The sequence below is a fragment of the Rhinocladiella mackenziei genome, assembly GCF_000835555.1.
Source record: "Rhinocladiella mackenziei CBS 650.93 unplaced genomic scaffold supercont1.3, whole genome shotgun sequence".
In the NCBI taxonomy this organism is placed as follows: domain Eukaryota; kingdom Fungi; phylum Ascomycota; class Eurotiomycetes; order Chaetothyriales; family Herpotrichiellaceae; genus Rhinocladiella; species Rhinocladiella mackenziei.
Genome location: NW_013550602.1, coordinates 1,923,609 through 1,943,236, shown reverse-complemented (window position 1 = coordinate 1,943,236; position 19,628 = coordinate 1,923,609). Strand labels below are relative to the sequence as shown.

At 50.7% G+C, this 19,628-nt stretch overlaps 7 protein-coding genes across 7 annotated transcripts; 3 read left to right on the top strand and 4 right to left on the bottom strand.

Moving 5' to 3' along the window:
* Positions 1-1,241: 1,241 nt before the first annotated feature.
* Z518_04228 (uncharacterized protein) lies at positions 1,242-2,297 on the top strand (the record flags this gene model as incomplete). The annotated part of the gene is made up of 3 exons (XM_013417935.1): positions 1,242-1,524; positions 1,583-1,660; positions 1,720-2,297. 3 exons carry the CDS (start codon positions 1,242-1,244, stop codon positions 2,295-2,297), a joined length of 939 nt encoding a protein of 312 aa, XP_013273389.1.
* A 421-nt stretch (positions 2,298-2,718) lies between these two features.
* Z518_04227 (uncharacterized protein) lies at positions 2,719-3,896 on the top strand (the record flags this gene model as incomplete). Its single annotated transcript, XM_013417934.1, has 2 exons — positions 2,719-2,775; positions 2,856-3,896. 2 exons carry the CDS (start codon positions 2,719-2,721, stop codon positions 3,894-3,896), a joined length of 1,098 nt encoding a protein of 365 aa, XP_013273388.1.
* Positions 3,897-4,119: 223 nt separating this feature from the next.
* Positions 4,120-6,879, top strand: Z518_04226 (uncharacterized protein; the record flags this gene model as incomplete). The annotated part of the gene is made up of 1 exon (XM_013417933.1): positions 4,120-6,879. The coding sequence occupies one exon, from the start codon at positions 4,120-4,122 to the stop codon at positions 6,877-6,879; it is 2,760 nt and encodes a 919-aa protein (XP_013273387.1).
* Positions 6,880-7,402: 523 nt separating this feature from the next.
* Z518_04225 (uncharacterized protein) lies at positions 7,403-9,418 on the bottom strand (the record flags this gene model as incomplete). The annotated part of the gene is made up of 3 exons (XM_013417932.1): positions 7,403-8,943; positions 8,995-9,360; positions 9,412-9,418. 3 exons carry the CDS (start codon positions 9,416-9,418, stop codon positions 7,403-7,405), a joined length of 1,914 nt encoding a protein of 637 aa, XP_013273386.1.
* Positions 9,419-10,307: 889 nt separating this feature from the next.
* On the bottom strand, positions 10,308-10,670 carry Z518_04224 (uncharacterized protein; the record flags this gene model as incomplete). Its single annotated transcript, XM_013417931.1, has 1 exon — positions 10,308-10,670. One exon carries the CDS (start codon positions 10,668-10,670, stop codon positions 10,308-10,310), a length of 363 nt encoding a protein of 120 aa, XP_013273385.1.
* Positions 10,671-13,176: 2,506 nt separating this feature from the next.
* On the bottom strand, positions 13,177-15,452 carry Z518_04223 (uncharacterized protein; the record flags this gene model as incomplete). Its single annotated transcript, XM_013417930.1, has 5 exons — positions 13,177-13,924; positions 13,972-14,154; positions 14,199-14,247; positions 14,298-15,234; positions 15,288-15,452. 5 exons carry the CDS (start codon positions 15,450-15,452, stop codon positions 13,177-13,179), a joined length of 2,082 nt encoding a protein of 693 aa, XP_013273384.1.
* A 708-nt stretch (positions 15,453-16,160) lies between these two features.
* On the bottom strand, positions 16,161-18,453 carry Z518_04222 (uncharacterized protein; the record flags this gene model as incomplete). The annotated part of the gene is made up of 3 exons (XM_013417929.1): positions 16,161-17,721; positions 17,772-17,918; positions 17,990-18,453. The coding sequence occupies 3 exons, from the start codon at positions 18,451-18,453 to the stop codon at positions 16,161-16,163; spliced, it is 2,172 nt and encodes a 723-aa protein (XP_013273383.1).
* Between the last annotated feature and the right edge of the window lie 1,175 nt (positions 18,454-19,628).

The window sequence follows — 19,628 nt, the reverse complement described above, 5'->3', positions numbered from 1 at the left end:
AATGACATCTCTGAAGACAGAGGCATGGAGACAGTGTCGACAAATGCGTTTCCGATGACGCATGTGCAAAAAGGGGATCTTGGGTTGTTGATGCATCAAGATTAACGTTGAAAACACGCTTTCGGAACTGACACTGAATTGCTTGAGAGTTGTCCAGCGAGAAAGATAGTCTTGCAGATCTGTAGGTAATTATTAACTACCATTAAGGGACGATGCATCCGGCTTTTACGTTGCACGGGATCATCTCAAACGAAAACGCGCGATGTATCGTACGGGACCGTCCATTGTACCCTCGCAGCATCTTCAAATCAGACTGATGTTGATCCAGACACTGTCTGGCCGACGAGTCGAGAGCAGCGAGGAAGATGTCGATCCCGGCACCATCGGAATAAGGCACCCCGCATCAGGACGCGTACGGTTCAAATCTTCTCATAAATCGAGGGCGTGAGGATGTCAATAGTGGTCCCTCCAAATATTCGTTCCGTGGTTTCTGAAAAGGATGGGGCCATTGGTCCGAAGAACTGGCTGGAGAAGTTATTTAAATGCAAAGATTGGGCTCAAGACGCCATATGCCGGTATCCCAAAAACACTTCTACACTGCGAATTTACCTGGGTAGTCGGTGGTTTGACCGGGTGAATAGGGGTGGGCAAAAGAGCATATGAATTTCTGAAACAACGCTGCTGCCAGAAGTGCCATCTCCCTTTATCATTTTTCTGAGGTCAGCCTTGCGATGGACCGTCGTCAAAAAAGGGGGGGGAAAGGGGGCAAGAATGCTCAAGGCTGTGCCAAAGGGCGACGAGCATGGCTAGAAATATTTTTGGAACAGCGGGTGAGAAGGCGGATTACCGGAACGGGTCTGGGGTAGTTGAAAGCACGTGCTCAGATTGGCTGGTACATCTATGTCGGAGCTGCCCTGGTCCGGCCTCCGACGGCCATCTGCTGATTATGTCGTGTTTTTTTTTTTAAAGCAACTTGTACTCGACGTCTTCAGTCCATTTACTCTTCGTACATTCTCTAGGTTGAGTTCCATTGGTGCCCTCTAAGTTTTCATTTTCTTCCTCCATCTTCTTCCACCTTGTGTGGGTTCGTGCGGAATTCTGACGAGTATAATTGCTTGCCATTCGAGCCACAAGCCGTCATCAAAAAGCTTTACAGCTCCCGCCTCATCGAAAAAGACGGCCGCCTCCCATTGTTTCAGTCTCTTTACTGGATCTTTGCTTGATCTAACATTTCAATCACAATGTCCTTCTATCTTCGATCTTCGCTGAGGGTAGCTGGTGTGGCGGCTGCCAGCGCGGGCGCCACTTATACCGGCTGCCATTATTGGAACACCACATCCTTCTTCTTTAACACGGCTCATGCCGAGTCTCCACCTTCTGACGCCAAAGCGGCGCTCAAAAAGCTGGAGTGGAAAGGTTTCACCGAGTTGAAGCTGGAAAAGGCCGAAATGGTCAACCACAATGTCAAGAAGTTGACTTTTGCTCTTCCGGACGATGAATCAATCACTGGAATTTCTCCAATCAGTACGTTTTCCATGTGCACGAATCTCTCCAATACCTGTTTCACTAACCTGTTGCGCAGCATCTCTGCTGACCCGACACACTCCTGAGGGCGCCTGGATCCCAGTATTCAGACCCTATACCCCTGTCAGTGACAACGGTGAGTTCTTCAACTATTCCCATCCCCCAAAGAGCCCATATTGATTTAGATCCTTGCAGATGTCCCTGGTCATGTGACATTCATGGTCAAGAAGTATCCCCATGGGAAAGGATCCAGCAAAATGCACTCTCTGAAGCCCGGTGATTCGATGTTGTTCAGGCCTTTGCAGGAATTCAAATACGAGCCCAACCAATATTCGGCCATGACGTTCATTGCCGGAGGCTCAGGCATCACACCCATATACCAGCTGACTCGAGCCATCCTCAACAATCCCCAGGACAAGACCAAGATCGCTCTCGTTTATGCTAATAACACGGAGGAGGATATCCTTCTGAAGAAGGAATTCGACGAGCTCGCTCAGAAGTACCCCGGTCGCTTCACCAGAGTCTACACGATCAGCAAAACCACCGCTGAAAACGAGGGGCCCTACGAAAAAGGGTATGTGACCAAGGAGATGCTGAGCCGAGTAATGCCGCACAAGATGAACGAACGCAATGTCAAGGTGCTTGTCAGCGGCCCTCCGGCAATGATCGAAAGCGTTGCCGGTGCTAAAGGCGGTTTCGGTTGGACCCAGGGTAACCTCGGAGGAATCCTCGGGGAGCTGGGATACACCAAGGACGAGGTACACAAATTCTAGAACTGGGGACTCGGGAAAGTGCTATGGTTCGGTGTTGATATCGCTAGATTCGGGCATAAAACTTGTAGAGAAAGCAATTTGGGGATTATGAAAGATAGACTTGACGGGGCGTTGATGTATTGTTCAACGGACGTGGCTGACTAATATTGAATTCCTCCCGGCCGAATCATCCGTCCATCTCGAGCTCTGGCGGCTCTCTTCACGTCTTGTTTGGCACTATCTTGGGTGTATCCTACGCAAACCCTGTGTGGATCGGACAACATGGGAGGGGGCCCGGGAATGTAGTAAGGACGCTACTAAGAGTGTCTGAGTGCGTTTCCTGTGCTTTTGTCCCCGCGAAACGTGACGTCTCAACCATGCAGGCCTTTGGTGAGTCTCTTCATGCTTTGACCATGGAATTATCGTCCTTGCTGTGAGGACCATGCTGCGGAAACAAGCGCTGAACAACCTCACCTTCACAGTGCCCAAGAATCGAAAGGTATCAGCTCTGCGAACTTTGCGTTCCCAAACCCCTCGAGTTCTTGACATGTGCTGATATCAAAACATTTTCTTCTGTAGCCCAAATTCGATCTCACCCTCCGCATCATCGATCTGACCAACGTCCCTCTTGTCTGCGGCACAGCCAGCGTCAGATGGCACCTATCGTCCTCCAACGCCGCCGAACACCGAGGTCGAACGGACAAGGCTGATATTATTGAACACAAGGCAACGTGGGATTATATCAAAGAAATACCCGTTCGTCTTACTATCGACAAGACGCAGATGTTGCAGGAGTGTGATATACATTTTGAGGTCTTACAGGAATTCCATGAAGGGGGAAGAGGCGGCCGCGTCCATCTGGGGAATGTGAAACTCAACCTGGCCGAATATACACGACTCCCTGATCACGAGACCGCCGATCAAGACCTTCAAGATGAGAGTGACGACGGTGGGATTACGAGAAGATACCTGCTCCAGGACAGCAAGGTCAACAGTACTTTGAAGATTGGCATTAAGATGAAGCAGACGGAGGGCGATACCAATTTCATTGCACCCCCACTCAAATCGGCGATGGTGATAGGAGGCATCGCGGGAGTTTTGTCCACTGAAGCAGGAGAAGGAGACGATATTCCGAGCATCACGAGTAAAACCAGAGAACTATCCGAGGCCCAGGACATCTATCGACGGACGTTGGCGGCCACATGGGCCTGTCAAGCAGGAGAACTCCCTCCGGACAAGCTTATCGAGGACTTGTTTGCAGGAGGCGATGGAGGCCGGATGCACGCACCACTCAAGCCAAATCATCACCATTCTAGGCTCGGTCCCAGAGAAGAGGAGAGCTTGGGCAGTAGCTCCAGCGATGAGACGAGACGGCCCGTTACGCCTCGACAGCTGCTCACTCCTCAAATGGCCCAACACGGACACAGAAGGGCCGGCAGTATGGATTCACCAAATACACAATCGACCCAGACGAACACCATCAGTGGACGATCGAGCATTGAGCAGCAAATGCATGCCAGTCAACAAGAACACCGTCGGCGAGACCGGAATGAATACGTTGAGCACACCGAATTTGACTTGAGAGAAGATCTGCGAAGTTGGCAAGTTCGGGTGAAGTAGAAAAAAAAAAAAAATCCAATATTTAAATCCTCCTTGTCTGGTCTGCCAGTGTATTGATTTAGGCCTGCGAGCACACTCTCGACCGGCCTCGCGTCTGCCAAGTCTGCAGCACTGCGTGAACACCGCTCCGTACTCCCTGCATCTTCGAATTGTCACGAGGACTGATTTCCTAAATATTTCGAGAATTTCTTTATACATTCATGGCACTAGGTGTGAAGTCTGTATGTTCGCACGTGCTACCAATTCGGCGTATATCTGCCTCAGATGTCAGAGAAGACTGGTCAAAGACAACCTACAACCCCCCAAAGTAACGGATTCTGCATCTACAAGTCTACTGCGACGATGGCGCAGCACCGCAGCAGCGGTTACAGCTGTCGAAGACGACGAACATGCTGATTTTCATGCTGAAGATCAGAAACCCGCCTTCGTGTCGCTTCCCGAAAATCCCAGACGTCAAGGCCTTCGAGACACAAAGTATCGAAAATGGCGACCAAGTCGAACAGCAGAACTGGGGGTGAATTCCTTGGGCAAACCAGCGGAAGTATTAATTCTTCCTTCAAGAGATCGGAAAATACCAGAAGTCCCCAAGGGGAGCCAGGATATATCCTCATCCACCGACAGACTGCAAGAATCACTCGACTCGGGACGATTACCGCTGAGTCGCAAAGAACTACTGGAGAATATTGAGCAAACACGGCAGGGCATTGACAAAAAGCGTGGACAACTGGAACTCAAAGAATCAGCACTTCTCATAAAAAGCTTGTTCAAAGGGTTCACCCACGACCAATTGAAGCAATATATCCGATTCAAACATGCGCGCCACCTGTCATCACAGGGACTGGACGTGGTTGCCAAGCGGAACAAAATTGACACCATCAGATATGTGGTCGAGGAAGTATGGGGCTATACAATACATCCAGCCGACAGGTCCTTGCAAAGTGTCTTGATGAAAAATTCGACGCTAAGCTTCTTCGTACGAGACGAAGCTAGGTTTGACTATCTTTTGACGGCCAGAAATCAGCCATTAAAAAGGATTGCGGCAACTTTCGATGTCCAGATTGAGGTCTTCTGGCGTGAATTCAGAATCAAAGTGACAGGTGTGTCAGGGCAGGCCTCAAAAGCGGTGGCGGCTATTTCCAACTTGGCACGATCTCTTGAACCGACTGTCATCCAGTTAAATGGGACTCTGGGCGAGGCCTATCGTGATCCAGCCCTGACACATTCCATCAAGCCTTTTTTCAAATCCATTCAGCAGAAACATCAAGTGAACATTGCTGCAACCGAGAAAACTGTGGAAATAATATACCTCAACCAATCTCGTCGAGTTCAGCAAGCACATCGTGAGATACGACTTGCTGGAGATCTGAAAGTCGACAGGCAAAAGGTTGGCCTATGGCTTCCAAGTGACAATGCTGCAAGCTCTCTTCTGCCGTATCCGACTCCGGCCGAGTTTCCGTGGGCCCTTTCCCAATTCTCATGGGGAAGGCTCATTGCCTCCTCTGGTCATCCACCTACCCCGTCTCCTCCTGGAGTGAATTTCGACCGACCAGCTTCACTTGATTCGATGGTCAACTGCATCCACACATGGCTCCAACCGATCAGGACAATTCCGCAGCCAGAGTCTCGTGGCGATCTTCATCTCGAATTGACTGCCCAACTCGGTCAAGCCTTGTTCCGAGATTTTCGGGGACCGAATGAAAAGGAAGAAAGGGGAAAGGTTTTGAAAGACGGCGTGGAAAATGATGAACGTGACCGCAGAAGATCGGAGTTAGAGGCCAACCCGGGAGTCCTACAGCTGTTCGACAAGAAGTCTTCCAAGGATGACATCAGGGGTCATGAAGACGTCGAAAATAAAGATGAACCAGAGGATGAGTGTATGGGTGTCAATGAAAAAGGGATGAATTCGGATGCGTGTACCGTAGAAGCTCTATACAAGATGCCGCGCTTTACCGGAGGCGCTCCCTATCTGCCTCAGCAACTCGCTACGAGGAAGCAGTGGGTCCAACAGCCTAAGACGATACGAAGAGATACGAGCCCAGAAGCTCGTGCTATCCTCCGCCTCGAATTCTCGCCAGTGGTCATGAAACGGAAATTTGCACCCTCACCCAACTTGGAAGTATTCATTACCTCAGGAGAAGCACGGGAAGGTAAAAGAAGCCCTCTCAAAGTCGCCAGGGTCACCGCCATCCACGATGAAAAGGCCTATACAATCCTCTGTCCTGATCGCCTCGTCGATGTAAGGATCGTCCAGCAAGTCAAACAAGACATTGGGTATCCTGGAGCCCATAACCCCATTCATCGAACGTTGCTCTCCACTCTTCAGGGCTATTTCAGCAGAGCCGAGTCTGAGACTCCTACTGAATGGGTATTTCCACCATTCGTTTCCCTGCCTGTCCATCACAGTTTGCAAAACGTCGCGAAGAATCTCCAGAATGCCATCCGTCCGGGTCAGGTGTACAAAGCACCTGATCCTCCAAAGAAAACTGTCCAGGGACGGGAAGTGGCCGTACAGCGGGAGTCTGTCGATTATATACTCCGGACGGTGGATGTTGTGGACGTTGATTCACGTCTTGTTTCGGCAACTCCAGTTGATCAAACTTCCAAGTCCACAAAGGGTCCCAAAACTACTAATCTTTGCCTGGATCATATCACGTTCACCGGCACGGAGACGACGAAGCAGACACTTCGGCTCTCGACAAGTTCGCTTCTGTATCCTCCAGACCTGAAGCAGCCTGCTCTTTCAACTTTAACACGCGAGGCACTGAAGTTGGCAGGTCAATTGGGCAATGATCCAACCAAAGTCATGCTGGTACAGAGCAAAGATGCGGAAGCCATGTCCGATGCCAAAGACGACATTACTACGGAGAAGGGGACCCGCTTGAAGGAAAACCCCCAAAAGTCCCGCATCGGCAAGAAGCGGAAGGCCAAGTCCCAGCCTGAAACCAAAGCCTCGGGAATGAAGCCCACGGCATCTGAGTCTTGATTCTTGATCTGAGCCCTGCCAATCGACGACAAAAGCATAGAGATTCTATTTTGGGTCTTTTTCCAAGTGAGATTTGAACTGGCAGTTCCACTATCACGAATCTCGTGATACCTCGCGACATCTCGCCAATTGTGCATCTTATGAGCGATAACGGCCTAGTAGCTCATTCTGATCTGTTTTGCTTTCCCTCTACTCTTTTTTGGATTCATGCGTTCGGAAGCGACTTTTGAATTCTGAGTCCTAAAAATTGATAACTGTATATTATTTTTCCATGTACACTTGCATCCCAAAGTCGTCGAGTTGTCCTTGGTAATTACATCACGAAGTCTACTGCAGGATAGGTTATGAGCACTACCAAGTCGTGAAAATTCTCATGCTTCGTTGGATTCGACGAGAATCGACAGCGCTATTGAGTATATCCCAGGATATCTTCCACTTCCAACTCTAGATAGTATGTGTACACGCACAACATAAAGGTTACAGGGTATCAAGTTCATTTTTGGGTCCATTCTCCTCCATCTTTTCAATTCTGTTCGCTCATAAACTGCTCCAACTCGGCCATTCTACGAGGCCCCGAGTTCACACCAGAGCCCTCTTCAACACCAGCACTGTTCCGCCGATTCGATGACTCAGGATCGCCATCCGTGGCCCTGCTGACACTGGACCGTTGTTCGTCAAACGCCTCGAGAGAGTACATCTCCGCCAGTGCGCCGGTCTCTTTCGCGTCGAAGGCATTCATGTGTGTAGTCGCGAAGCGGCGGGCAGGCACGCCTTTCGCGAACAGAAGGTCCAACTGATCATAGGTCCGACCACGGGTCTCGGGAAGACGGAAATAGGCCCAGGTGAAAGTTAAGAACGCGGTCGTGCCCCAGAAAAAGCCAATGTAGCCGCGTAAGTTCCAGGCTTCTGGGTTCAGGAAGTACGGCTGCAGCACGCCCGCGGTCAAGCTGGCGAGGTAATATGCGTTGCGCGCGAGACAGATGGTCTTTTGCCTTAAGCGAGTCGAGCCTATTTCCGCCGGTAGAGACCATCCTAGCTGGCCCACTGACATCTGGAATGTGAATGTCCAGACGAGAGTCAGTAAGGCTTGGATCACGGCGACAAAGCTGTGGTGCGTCCACACATTAAGAATTCCAATTAGGTACAGTTCAAGGGCCATGATGAGCATTGCTACCACGTACATCGTACGTCGGCCCATGTAGGGCATGAGATAGAACCAGTTGACCAAAGTGCCGATGAATGCGAGACCTGTACCCATGATGTTGAGGGTGTAGGTTGTCTCGGCAGCGAGACCGACTTGTTCGAAGAAATACGATGCGTTATATGCAAAGGGCAATCCGGAGAGCACTTGGCCTGCGAAGCAGATACATGCTATTTCGGTCCGTCTCAACTCGAAGCCTGTGAAGCAGTCGATATAGGAAGTGCCGACAGAGAGCTCCTCCTCGAGATTGTTGGTGTGGACAATGCTTGCGAGGGCCATTTTTACGTCTATTTTGGCCGAGGCGCGTTGAAGGCGACGGAGAGATTTTTCGGCTTCTTCGAGGCGTTGAATTCGAACGAGATGCCATGGAGATTCTGGTGCGAAGCACAACAACGGAATTAAGAAGGAAGGCCAGACCCACTGAATACTGAAAGGAATGCGGAAACCCCATTCATCATCGCGACTGAGGCAGGCTCTGAGCACACCGGCGGCCACCAGCTGGCCAATAATGAAGCACATGTTGGTCCAACTGGTAAAATATACCCGGAGAGCCATTGGCAGGACTTCAGACGCGTACGCAGGCGCGGTTGTGGCGAAGATTCCCCAGGGGAAACCGCAGAGGACCTGTCCGATGAACAGGACTTGAATGTTGGGGGCGAAGAAAGTCATGAAGATCAGACAGGATAAGACAATCAAGGCTCCAATGACTACTCGCTTCTGCCCGAAGATGGCGACGAGATAGCCATTGAGAAGAGTGCCAAGGAATGCTCCAGTTGAGGATGCGTTGCCAATGGCGGCCATCCAGGCCGGGCTGAGTTGGTACCCCGATTTGGTTTGATCGCTGATTCCAACAAACTCGCCATCTTGAACTTGGTCAGCAACGACATGGAATAATACGAGATTGGAAAACGTACATTTGCGCTGGAAAGTAGGAAAAGCATAGAAGTTTCCGATCAGAATGGTGTCATAGCCTTCCATGATGACACACATACTGACAGCCAAACACCAGAAGATGGCCATGGGATAATCTCGGACGGCTTCTCTCACAGTCAACTTTTGGTCGAAGCGGGCATGACCTGCAGCTGCCTCGTCGAGTCTTCGATCCTTCCGCCCACCCCCACGCCATTCATGGTCAAAACCTCGATCGGTCCCTACGTGTGAGAGGTCGGATTGCCCCATTTGGGTATTTCCGGCTCCCGTATCGGCCAAAAGAGGGAAATTGGCGTGAGGAAATTCCTCGAGGCTGGTCCGAGATGGAGAACTCGGCTGTGAGTCGTAGGCTGCAAATTGCTATCAGTTGGAAGAGCTTAGGAAGATGAGAAAATTCTTACAATCCATTCGCAGCGAGTCTATCATTCCGAATTTGAGAAATATGCTTGTTGACTGACAGTGCTAGGGACAATCGAGTGATGGTTTCCCGCAATAGTCTCAGTGTCGGCCAATGCCTTCCGAGGAGGTGGAGCGATCGCAAAAAACACAATGCCAATGTGATTTCGGAAAGCGGTAATGGGAATAGTGGTGCCCCCCGGATTTGAGGGGGATCATACATGTAGCATTATCGGAAAATTCGTCAAAAGCAGCGCTAGAAGCTGAAGCAGGGTTAGGAGGTATGCAGCGTTGAATCTTGAGGGAGGCAAGAAGAGGGCTATGGCCTTGGAAACTGTCTCACTTACATGACTGGTGCCATGGCCAACCGGGACCTAGATCATATAGTGTATGCGCCTAGTATGTTCCTCATAGTCGGCCGAATATCAGAGGCAAAGGGAAACCGGCTAGCAGAATAGGGGAGTCGCCCTGATGCTGCCGTCTGCTGGGGCTAGCCGTGGGTGGGCATGGGGCTGATCGCACGTGTTACCGACTGATTATGGTTCAGAGTGTTTGTCGGAGAGTCAGGGAGGGTGTTTAGATGGTAGTGAATAGATGTGAGATCAAGATGTAGAAATCCAAGAAGACGGGGGATGGAAGCAGGATGCACGAGCAAGACTCGTAAGCTTCTAGTCCAGTGCACGTGATTTCACGTGACGCTCGGAATTGGCCAGGCAAGCGGGTCCGGTTCAAGCCCCTTTGACACCGGGATGGCAAAACTATTGTTATTTCATCTCTCTGAAGCAAAAAATAATGGACTAACCCAGAGGCTGTCTCGCCTCAGATGAATCCCTTCCTCTCGAATGCTAACTAAAAATGTATCAAAGTACCCAACCAAGGCTGGGCCGCTTGCGCAACAGCGTCACTCTCCGACTGCAATTTTATTCTCCCCCATCACGTCATATTTCATCTCGCGCTGTCGCTTGGGCTGGACCCCGCGGTCATAGTCCAAATTCCGCTTGATCAAGCGCATCTCGACAACGATTCCAGGGCCAAATGCGCACCAGGCAACATATTCGGACACGTGGTTTCCATGGCGTCGCTCGGCTGCATCGCCAATTCGAAGTCGGCAGGCTTGTGGTGATCTAGCGGTAGCTGCGATAAGGTGGAAACCTAGAGAACCTCGGAAACGGGACCTAGAGCAGCTCTCGTGAGTTCGGGAAGCTGAGGTGTCAATACCACTTCCCAGCCTGCGGTAATTGGTGAGTTTCATTCTGGTCGACATGTCTTGCTTCTCTCCACCGCATTGTGAGGGATGGGACTTGCCGCAGGATCTCTATCAAACCCAATGTCACTGTCCGTTCTGGGATGGTTTTGTGATCCCACCCAAGCAGGCCATAGATGGGTTCTGTCGTCGGCTCGCCGACGCCATTGCTCAATCCTAAAGCACTTGTACAGCCGGAGAACAGGCAAGGGGACCTATCCTCGTCTCCTGCAATACATTGGTACTATCCAACACGCTTCCGACCATCATTGCGGCGATCTCGAGCGCCACACAGAGCACTCTCGCTGGCCTACCCATGGCCGTTTGCTCCAAGCCGATGTTGGCACCCGTCCTCAACGCGGCCATGCCACTGCTGCATCCTACGCCGTACAACAGGACCCTCTCGACAGGGTGAGAAATCCCAAAACCCTTGGCGACGAATGATCGAAGCCGGAATGGCCGCTGTCGATGCACGTTGTCGAAACCATATGGGTATCGACCCAGTGTTCGAGCATCAAGCCCGTCTTATCAATCATGCCGTTCATGTGATGGGCATGGGGAAGGTAAAGTGTACAGTGAAATTCGAACGGCCAATACTAACAATCGAAACAGTGTCAGTGGCTTTGTTTGACCTCTGTGGATACGGATGGTTGTGTGATCAGGTGAGTACGAAAGAGATGATACTCAACACTCACAAAGATTGATCGCTCACCAGCTTTGGTAAACTACTGTCTCTGACGCACTGGCTCAAATTGTTGTCGAGTTTCAACCGCAATATCCGGCTTTTCTGTCCCTGGCCTTGATCGTTGGTCCCGTGATTGGGCCCTCATTCTGGAACCTTGGATGTGAGATGTACTCGGTCTCCCAGTTGGTGACCTCGTCGGGAGGCGGCTTGCATTCAATCTGACCTTGCTGATTGCTGGTGTTTTTGGAATCGCTGCCAGTGCTGCCAACAGCTTTGTGTCCGGTGTCACTCTGTGGATTTGGCATAGGCAGCAATTGTACGTATTCAGGTTTTTGAGTTTGATCTCTGGCTGATTGCCCAGTGCCTGTTGATAGCACGGTCTTTCTCAAATTTCTACCGGGAACACATCAGTATCTGCTAGAAATATTGGCAGTTTGGTGGTCCAATGGCCAAGCTATTCCAGCAGGCGCCGCCTGGGGTTTTCTCCCCCGCTATTCATGGAGCGCTGACACTCCAGCCGGTCAATGTCGGAAAGAAGATAACATGTGATGGCGATATCTGATGTATTCCACAGACGCTATTACTTTGGCCGCATTTTTCGTACGTTTCTTTTATTTCCGACTCCGTGAAAGCCTAAGATTTCTTATCGGTTAGGGCCGATATCAAGAAGCCATCGACATTCTCCACAATGTTGCACGATACAATGGAACTACACTACCACTCATCATGGAAGACCTCCGACAGGTCGAGAGTGACTATTCTGCAGCAGGAATGGAGCATGTGAACAGAAGATCTGTGCTATAGCGCACCCTTGCGCAGATCCGACCCGGAGGCTTTAAACACATCCACGCTCTTTTTGCAATCAAGAAGCTCGCATTCAGCACGAGTCTAATCATTCTTGTACGGGGAATGATCGGATTGACGTCCCCGCGCTATAGTAATTTTCTTCCGGAGTATCTAGCTCTTCATGGAGCCCAAAGTGGATCTGGCAGCATCAATATTCCATATCGTAACAACTTCATCATCATTGCATGCAGTACTCCCGGGACGTTGGTGGCAGGCTGGTTTATCGGCCTCCCATACATCGGAAGACGCGGGACTCTTGATCTATCATTGATTTTGACCTCGGTGTTCTTGTTTGCTTATACTGCAGCATGCACTCGGGCACAAATTCTGGCCTTCAACTGTGTCTCGAGCTCGGTGCAGTATATGTAAGGATCATTCGTGCAATGTCTATTTCGCACGCTAACGGTTTCTAGTATGTGGGGTGGATGGCTCAGCTTATTTTCCCATCTGAAACAAGTGGAAAAGCCAGTTTGTAAGGCGACAAACATGACGTTGGACTGGGCGAGAACATATGCCATTCGAGTGGATCAAGCGGCAACGTGGAGTCCGGATCAGGCTGAGGACTGGAGCCAACAACAATGACGGGTTACAAAAGGTACCATACCAAAGACACCCCGCTTGCGCATAACTCGAACCTGCGCAAGTGCATCTGCCAAAATGGAATTTTATTGCAGGCAGGACCTCAAGCTTAAATTGATATTTTCAAAGAATGGCGAGGATTGAAGGAAGATAAGAAAGAAATACTTCAAACAGGATCAAAAGGTCTCCGTTTGATTATCATTATCCTTGTTCCTCCGGTATCCAAGTTGGGCCTGGATGTCACGTTTCCATTCGGTCACCTCGTGGAATCGATTTGAGAAATTATTATTCATAGATCCAGGAGGTTCCCCGAACAAACCGCTCAAAAGTTCTTGCCGGTATACTGGCTCTGGACCGAGCCGAACCTAGAGTGGGTCAGCAAAATCGGTGGACAAACTGGTCATAAATGATCTGATCTCACCCTTGGGGACACGAACGGCCCAATGCAACATTACCGCTTCGCATATAACATATTTTGGCCTCGGCACAGGCGTTGCTGGTACAATTGGGACTCTTGACACTGGTTTTTCCCTGAAAAGTGTTGAATCGGCTGACCAGAGTATGATTGGCAGCCATGGCCTCAGTGACTTGATGCCAATATGTGGCATTCAATGGAGCGTCATCGGGCCAACCAATAGGGTAGGCCTCGCGGGCGGAGTATTCGAATTTGAAAACTGGCCCAGTCTCACTGGCGTTGATGCTACCGAAAGCGCTCACATTCGAGTAGTACGTGTATGCGTTGTAAACTGAGAAATCACCGGTGTCGACCTCATACATGCGGTAGCCACTGTTGAGGTTAGTGAGAGGAGTAACGCTGGGTCCGATCCAGCCGACATTCACGGCATGCGCAGCATCTTGCACCGTCGCATTGTCGGAGTAGTAAATCATGAATTGATCTTCGTGGGTATGGCCGAAGAAGACACCGGCAATGACATGAGGAGAATAACGGTCAACGATTTGATAGAATAGATCTGCTCCCTGTGAATTGCTGTACGTTCGGGAAACCATGGAATGCCCACCTGTTGGGTTAGGAAGAGGATTGGTTCCATCCCAGCCAGTCAGGACGTGACCAACAACCCACACTCGTTCATTCTTGTCTTCGGCATCCTGAAGTTCTTGAGCCAGGAATTTCATGTGGCCGCTTACATCAGGATGGGTGGTGTTACTGTCGCCGTGTCAGATCCCATCATGACGAATTCCGTCGTTACTTACATGTAGTTGAAAAGATTGCTTCGATACCAGAAATCAGTGTTGAGGGTGATGATTCTCAATTTGGGGTATTTGGGATGATTGATGCTGTAAGCTGCATAATGCATACGAGCCTCGTTGGCTGTTTCAGGAGTGATCCAGTCGTTTTGTTGCCATAAAGAAGAAACATGTTCATAGTTCCAGGACCTTCCCGGGTTAGTTATGACTTCGACATGACGATTCCCACATACTGTTGTTGACCTAGATTTCCGGGCAAGGAATGGAGAGAATCGATGCCATCTAAGATTCAATCAGTCCGGATTTCTCGTTGTGGTCACGCTTGTTCTTACCGGGGTTACTGTCGTGATTTCCTAGGGCAGCAAAGATTGGCCCGCTGGGGATGTACGATTTGAGCAGATAATAGATGGAAAATTCCGCATACATGGTGTAATTTCGAGACAGTTCGTTTTGGCCTTCATGGGATACCAAGTCTCCAGTGTAAAGGCCCCATGCAAGTCGGTCGTCGTCCGATTTCTGATGGTGAGTGGTTCCTGTCAAAGGCGCCACAGATTCCAAAACAGACGTCAGCAGGAAGAGGGGGCTGTCACACTTGAACGCTCCATACAGGGGAGATGGAATTTCAAGGTCTCCTGAAGTGCTCTCGACATTAGGACGGCAACAAAAGCTACTGGAACAATTGGCTTCGGAACCCACATCATATCGAGGGTCGATGTGCATATCGCTCATGTGCAAGACTTTGACTCTCTTGCCACTTGGCTTGGGCATCTTGGGATGGTGGGGTTTGGGGCCGAAATACGCCGACGTGTCGGATGGGAGAGTATAGGGACGGGGACAGAAATCGCTGCTCAGATAATTGCAGATATACTGGCCATCCGATCCCGACACATGGGCCAGGGACAGGACCTGAGTCCAAACTGCACCGTAATTTTGAGCCTCGTAGTTTTCGCGGCAACTAGAATTGGATCGGAATCCGGTGCTGATGCACAGGTCAACCAACATGTCTGGAACCATCTGAGGAACTCGTTGAGCCACATATTGCCCGACTTCCAATGCAGAGATACATTTGGAGCAGTTTGACCCGCTTCCGGCAATGATGTCGTTAATGCGGTTGATGGCATCGGCGACAATGGCGGTTCCGTTTGACACGGTATAGAGAGGCGCCGGGAAGAAAATAGGGTCTTCATTTTGTTCCGGAATAGTGGCCGGATCAGTCAATTCCAAGGGATAGGTGTCGTTTAACGCGGGATCAAAGATGATCGGTTGTGGCTAGATATGTTAACAGGGGGATGATATGTTCGATCCTAGCCCGGACATCTTACTTCTTGAGTTGGTGAGGGAGGAATATAGTAGGCCGAGAAGAGGCTGGTGGGAAATCCCGCAGGAACAGTGTATGCTTGGAGCTGTGACTCGGAGCTGTGAGCTCGGGCAAGGTGGCATGAGCAGCCAGTCAGTGCCGACAAGATGAACAAACGAGGGCAATACATGGGGGAGGATCTGAAAGCCAGAAAGAATAAAGACCTACCACAATCTCTCGTGAGATCTACACTGAAGAAGGAAGAAAATATAGGTAGACCAGCCGACGAGTCGGCTTTTGAGGCTGTTCTATCGTAGGATCGATCGACTAGGTACCCACCAGGTTCGTGCAGAAGAAAACGTGGTGAGGTTGAGGTTGGATCTGATCCAATGACATTGATAGCCGATGCAGGAGGAGAGGAACAGAGCTGCGGTCATCATCTGATGCTCTCGAGGAGGTTGCTCACGGCAGCAGAGATAGCTCACTAGCTAGCTGGATGGATGGATGTTGTAGAACCTCTACCGTCGTCACCAGCGACGTTCTTGCCAAGGCCCGTCCAATGCGCCGCCAATGCCGCTGCACGTGCCCTGCCCGATGCCGGCTTGATCCCCTGCTTGATGCCTACTCCGCTCTTCGAGCGCAACTCAAAGGGTTGCGTCGAGCTTCCCTACTCGCCTCTATGCAAGACCTTCTCCTAACCTCCAGCTAAAGGTCATCCGAAGCAATACCAAGCGTACGCCAAAGCCTTGGGTCGCCTTCGCCTACGCCTCTCCCCATTAGCATCGCCGGTCCCCCGGGGCGTTGGGCACCCTTTGCTTTCCCGGGATCAAGCCCCTGAACCCCAAAATCCCTTGGCCGAACGGAGAATTTCCTCGGTGCAGCACCAACCCTCCCGACTCTAGACCCCCAGCTTGTCCACCGTCTTCCATACAATCTCTTCATAATGCTGCATACCGCTCTCGAGCCTTCTTAGACCAGCCTTGCGCACGTGGTAAACCGTACCTGGTGTCTCATCCTCCGACTCGTCGCTCTCACTGCCATCTTCTCCCGCATCGTCCCTGACTATCTTCTCTCGGTCAACCACGCAGCGCATGAAATGTCGGTCGTGCGTGACGATCAAAAGAGCCCCTTTCCACGATTTAAGCGCGTCGATCAGTCCGTCGATGGTGTCCGCGTCCAAATGAGTGGTGACCTCGTCCAACACCAGGAGGTGAGGCGAATTGAAAAATACTTCGGCTAGGGCAAGACGCACTCGCTGTCCTCCAGACAGGCCCGCCAATGGCACATCTGTCACGGTATTGCCTCGAAGACCAAGTTTGGCCAGTGTCCCTCGGGCCGTTTGTTCGTCCAGAGTCCAACCTTGGAGCTGCATCAAGTGTGACAGTGCCGTTCTCTCCGGATTTTGTCGACCAATGTCTTCTAGTTCTTCCACCGCATGCTGCGAGTAGCACGCAACTCGCGCTTGGGAATGTACTGTGATGGATCCTTTGCTTGGCCGCGGATCTCCACGCGTGGCTGCTCCCATCAAGAGCTTGACGAGCGTTGATTTTCCGCTGCCGTTCAATCCTGCCAAGTCGATCCGCTCGCCCGGGTGCATTACGAGGTCAATGTCTTTCAGAGTCCAAACTCCGGACCGAGGATACGTGTAGGAGACCTTGTCGAAGCTGAAGAGCGGACCGGCCTGACGGAGGGAAGATGGTTGATCCGGCAGCGTAATTGTGACCGGGGGATCGAACTCGGGAATTTCGATCTCAGCACGACCCCTCAGATGATAGCCTGCAAGGTCTCGGTTCAACTTGAATCGGCCTCCGTGTTGGCCTACTTCAAGACCGGACCTCTCTTCCAATTTCTTCTTGCGTGATGCCGCCTGTTTCAGTTTCTTATCATCCCCCGTCCGTTTGGCGGCCTTGACATTCTTAGCGATCGTGTCCTCCATATGTCTTGTCATTTTTTCGTGAGCTTCAAACATTTTGGTCATTCGTCGGATCTGTCGACGCTTCTCGCCTTCATACGCACTCAAGTTGCCCTTGAAGACCTCCAGCGTTTTCGCGGGTGCCAGCCGGACGAGGAGCAGTTCCTGAGCGATGGCATCGGCGAAGTCCCGATCGTGCGTGACGACGATGACCGATGTCTTGGCCAAAGAATGGGTGATGTACTTTTGCAGCCAAAGGATGGCGGGAAGATCGAGAAAGTTGGTGGGCTCATCCAGCATTAAAACGTCTGTTTGTTGGGTTAAAGCGCATGCCAGATCGCTACGAGTTCGCCATCCCCCTGACAATGATTTGACCGGCTTTTCGATGTGGTCATCAGAAAATCCGAGACCCAGCAGTACCGTGCGAGCCCGAGCTTCGGTGCTACCCGCATCCATGGCTTCAAGAGCTAATCGGGTTGCCTCCAGCATGTCGAGTCCAGTTTTGATGGCGTCTTGCTCGTCCTCGACCGTGTACGACTCCTCATACCTGTTTTTGCGTCAACGAACGACATTTCTCAGTGCCAACGACATACTCACCTTTTTTGGGCCTCTTGCACGGCCTTTTCCTTGGCAATGAGCATCTGACGTGCTTTCAGGCCTCTGGCGCCACTTCGTCTTTCCGCTATCAATTGGACTTCGGCGAATTGTTGCTTGGCTTGTTCGATCTGAAGTGACCGCACTGTCCTGACGATTCTTTTGGTATCGACTTTCTCCTCCAGGGCGGTGGACAGACCTGCGGGAAGTCAGCAGATTACATGACGGCCGCAGAGAGAGGTGGCATGCTATTTGCGTCTTTCAGAGCACGTTCCCGACGGTGATCACTCCTTGTAACATGTTCAAGGACAGATTGTGAAGACTCTTCTGCTTCGGCAGGGTCAACTCCTGCGTCTGAGCTGACACGGGTCTGGCCCAACAGCAATAAACGCAGATTGCTTGGTGCACCGGGAACGCGACGTTCTGCTAATGCTCGGAGCAGTGAACTCTTCCCGGTTCCGTTCCTCCCTGCGAGCACATAATGGACACCTGCCAGGATTCGTAGATGGGCGTGATCCAATAATTCCCGCCCGCCGACGGACAGCGTTAAATCTTTGACATCGATATCTTTCGAGGTTGGTACATCGACGGCGTCAGCGTGGAAGCGACTCTGCTGGCTCGTGACCACGATGGCGCCATCTTCTCGCCCTACGGATGATTTTGCGGATTTGGATGGCTTTGGCATATCAATTGAGAAAACAGCAGTAGCGAGGTAGGAAAACAAGGCCACAAAACAAATTGAAAATTATGAAACCGCATCTAGTTCAATAAGGTGTGGGGGGGGACAGAGAGAAGAATGCTAAATCCCCAGTTACATATGATTGCTTATCCAAAATGCTTGTCATGACTCACCTGAACCCGAACTCCAAGCCTATTAGGATGTAAGTTTTACAGGAAGTCTGGAGAGAAGGACCAACCGACTCGTTGTCGTCAATCCCGTTTTCTCTTCTAGTTATAACTAGAAAAGGTACTTAGCGGGACGCAAAATGGTGTCTTCGACTTCATCGATTACGACCGCTTCTGCTACTTGAGGATAAACAGATCTGATCTCGAGGACAAGCTTGAGTTTCTCCCTGCGTGTTTCAACCTTCATCAGGTCCGACGTCACATATTACAGCTGTCAACCAGTCGAATTCAGCCTGCATCATAAAAATCACGTGGACTATAAGGCTGATGAAGTTCCATGTTATTGTGATTTGTTTGTCGATCAAAAGGCATTATCCGGGATAAGGATTTCAGCAGTAAGAAGACATTCAGAATCCTCGTCCAGAACCCAGCCCGTCAAGAAGGCCGTATACCACTATGAAGCAGATAGCCACTGCAAAAGCCCATGGGCTTAACGAAAAGATACCGCACGAGGTGTTGCAGATTGATACGGACGATTGCCCGCCTACAGGTCTGCACTTCATCGGTTCACGGATCAACTAATACAGATAACAATAGTGTCTTGCTCTACTTCCACGGTGGAGGCAATGTATCAAATTTTTCCTCATAGGTGCCCAAGCTGCCCAGGCTGCCTATGCGAAACCAGTTATTCTGGGGTAGACACTTGCTCCTGTCACTGCCATCCAATACCTCTTTGTTGACACACCAACCCCCGGAAATCCTCTTCGGCGGCGATTTGGGCGGAGAAACTTGACAGTATCCACATCCTCGCGTCCAGCTTATCGCCCGCAGCATGCAAGAGAGCTTTCGACGAGCTTTCGCCACAAGCCCGTGACATCGAATATCTACGCCACAAACAGTTTCAAGAGAAACGCCTGGCAGGGTATCGTTAGAAAAGCATCGATGAAGGTATTCACGGAGAATTAGAGGCCCTGTCCTTAATGAAGTTTGGGCTACAAGGCGGTACGGAGTTTT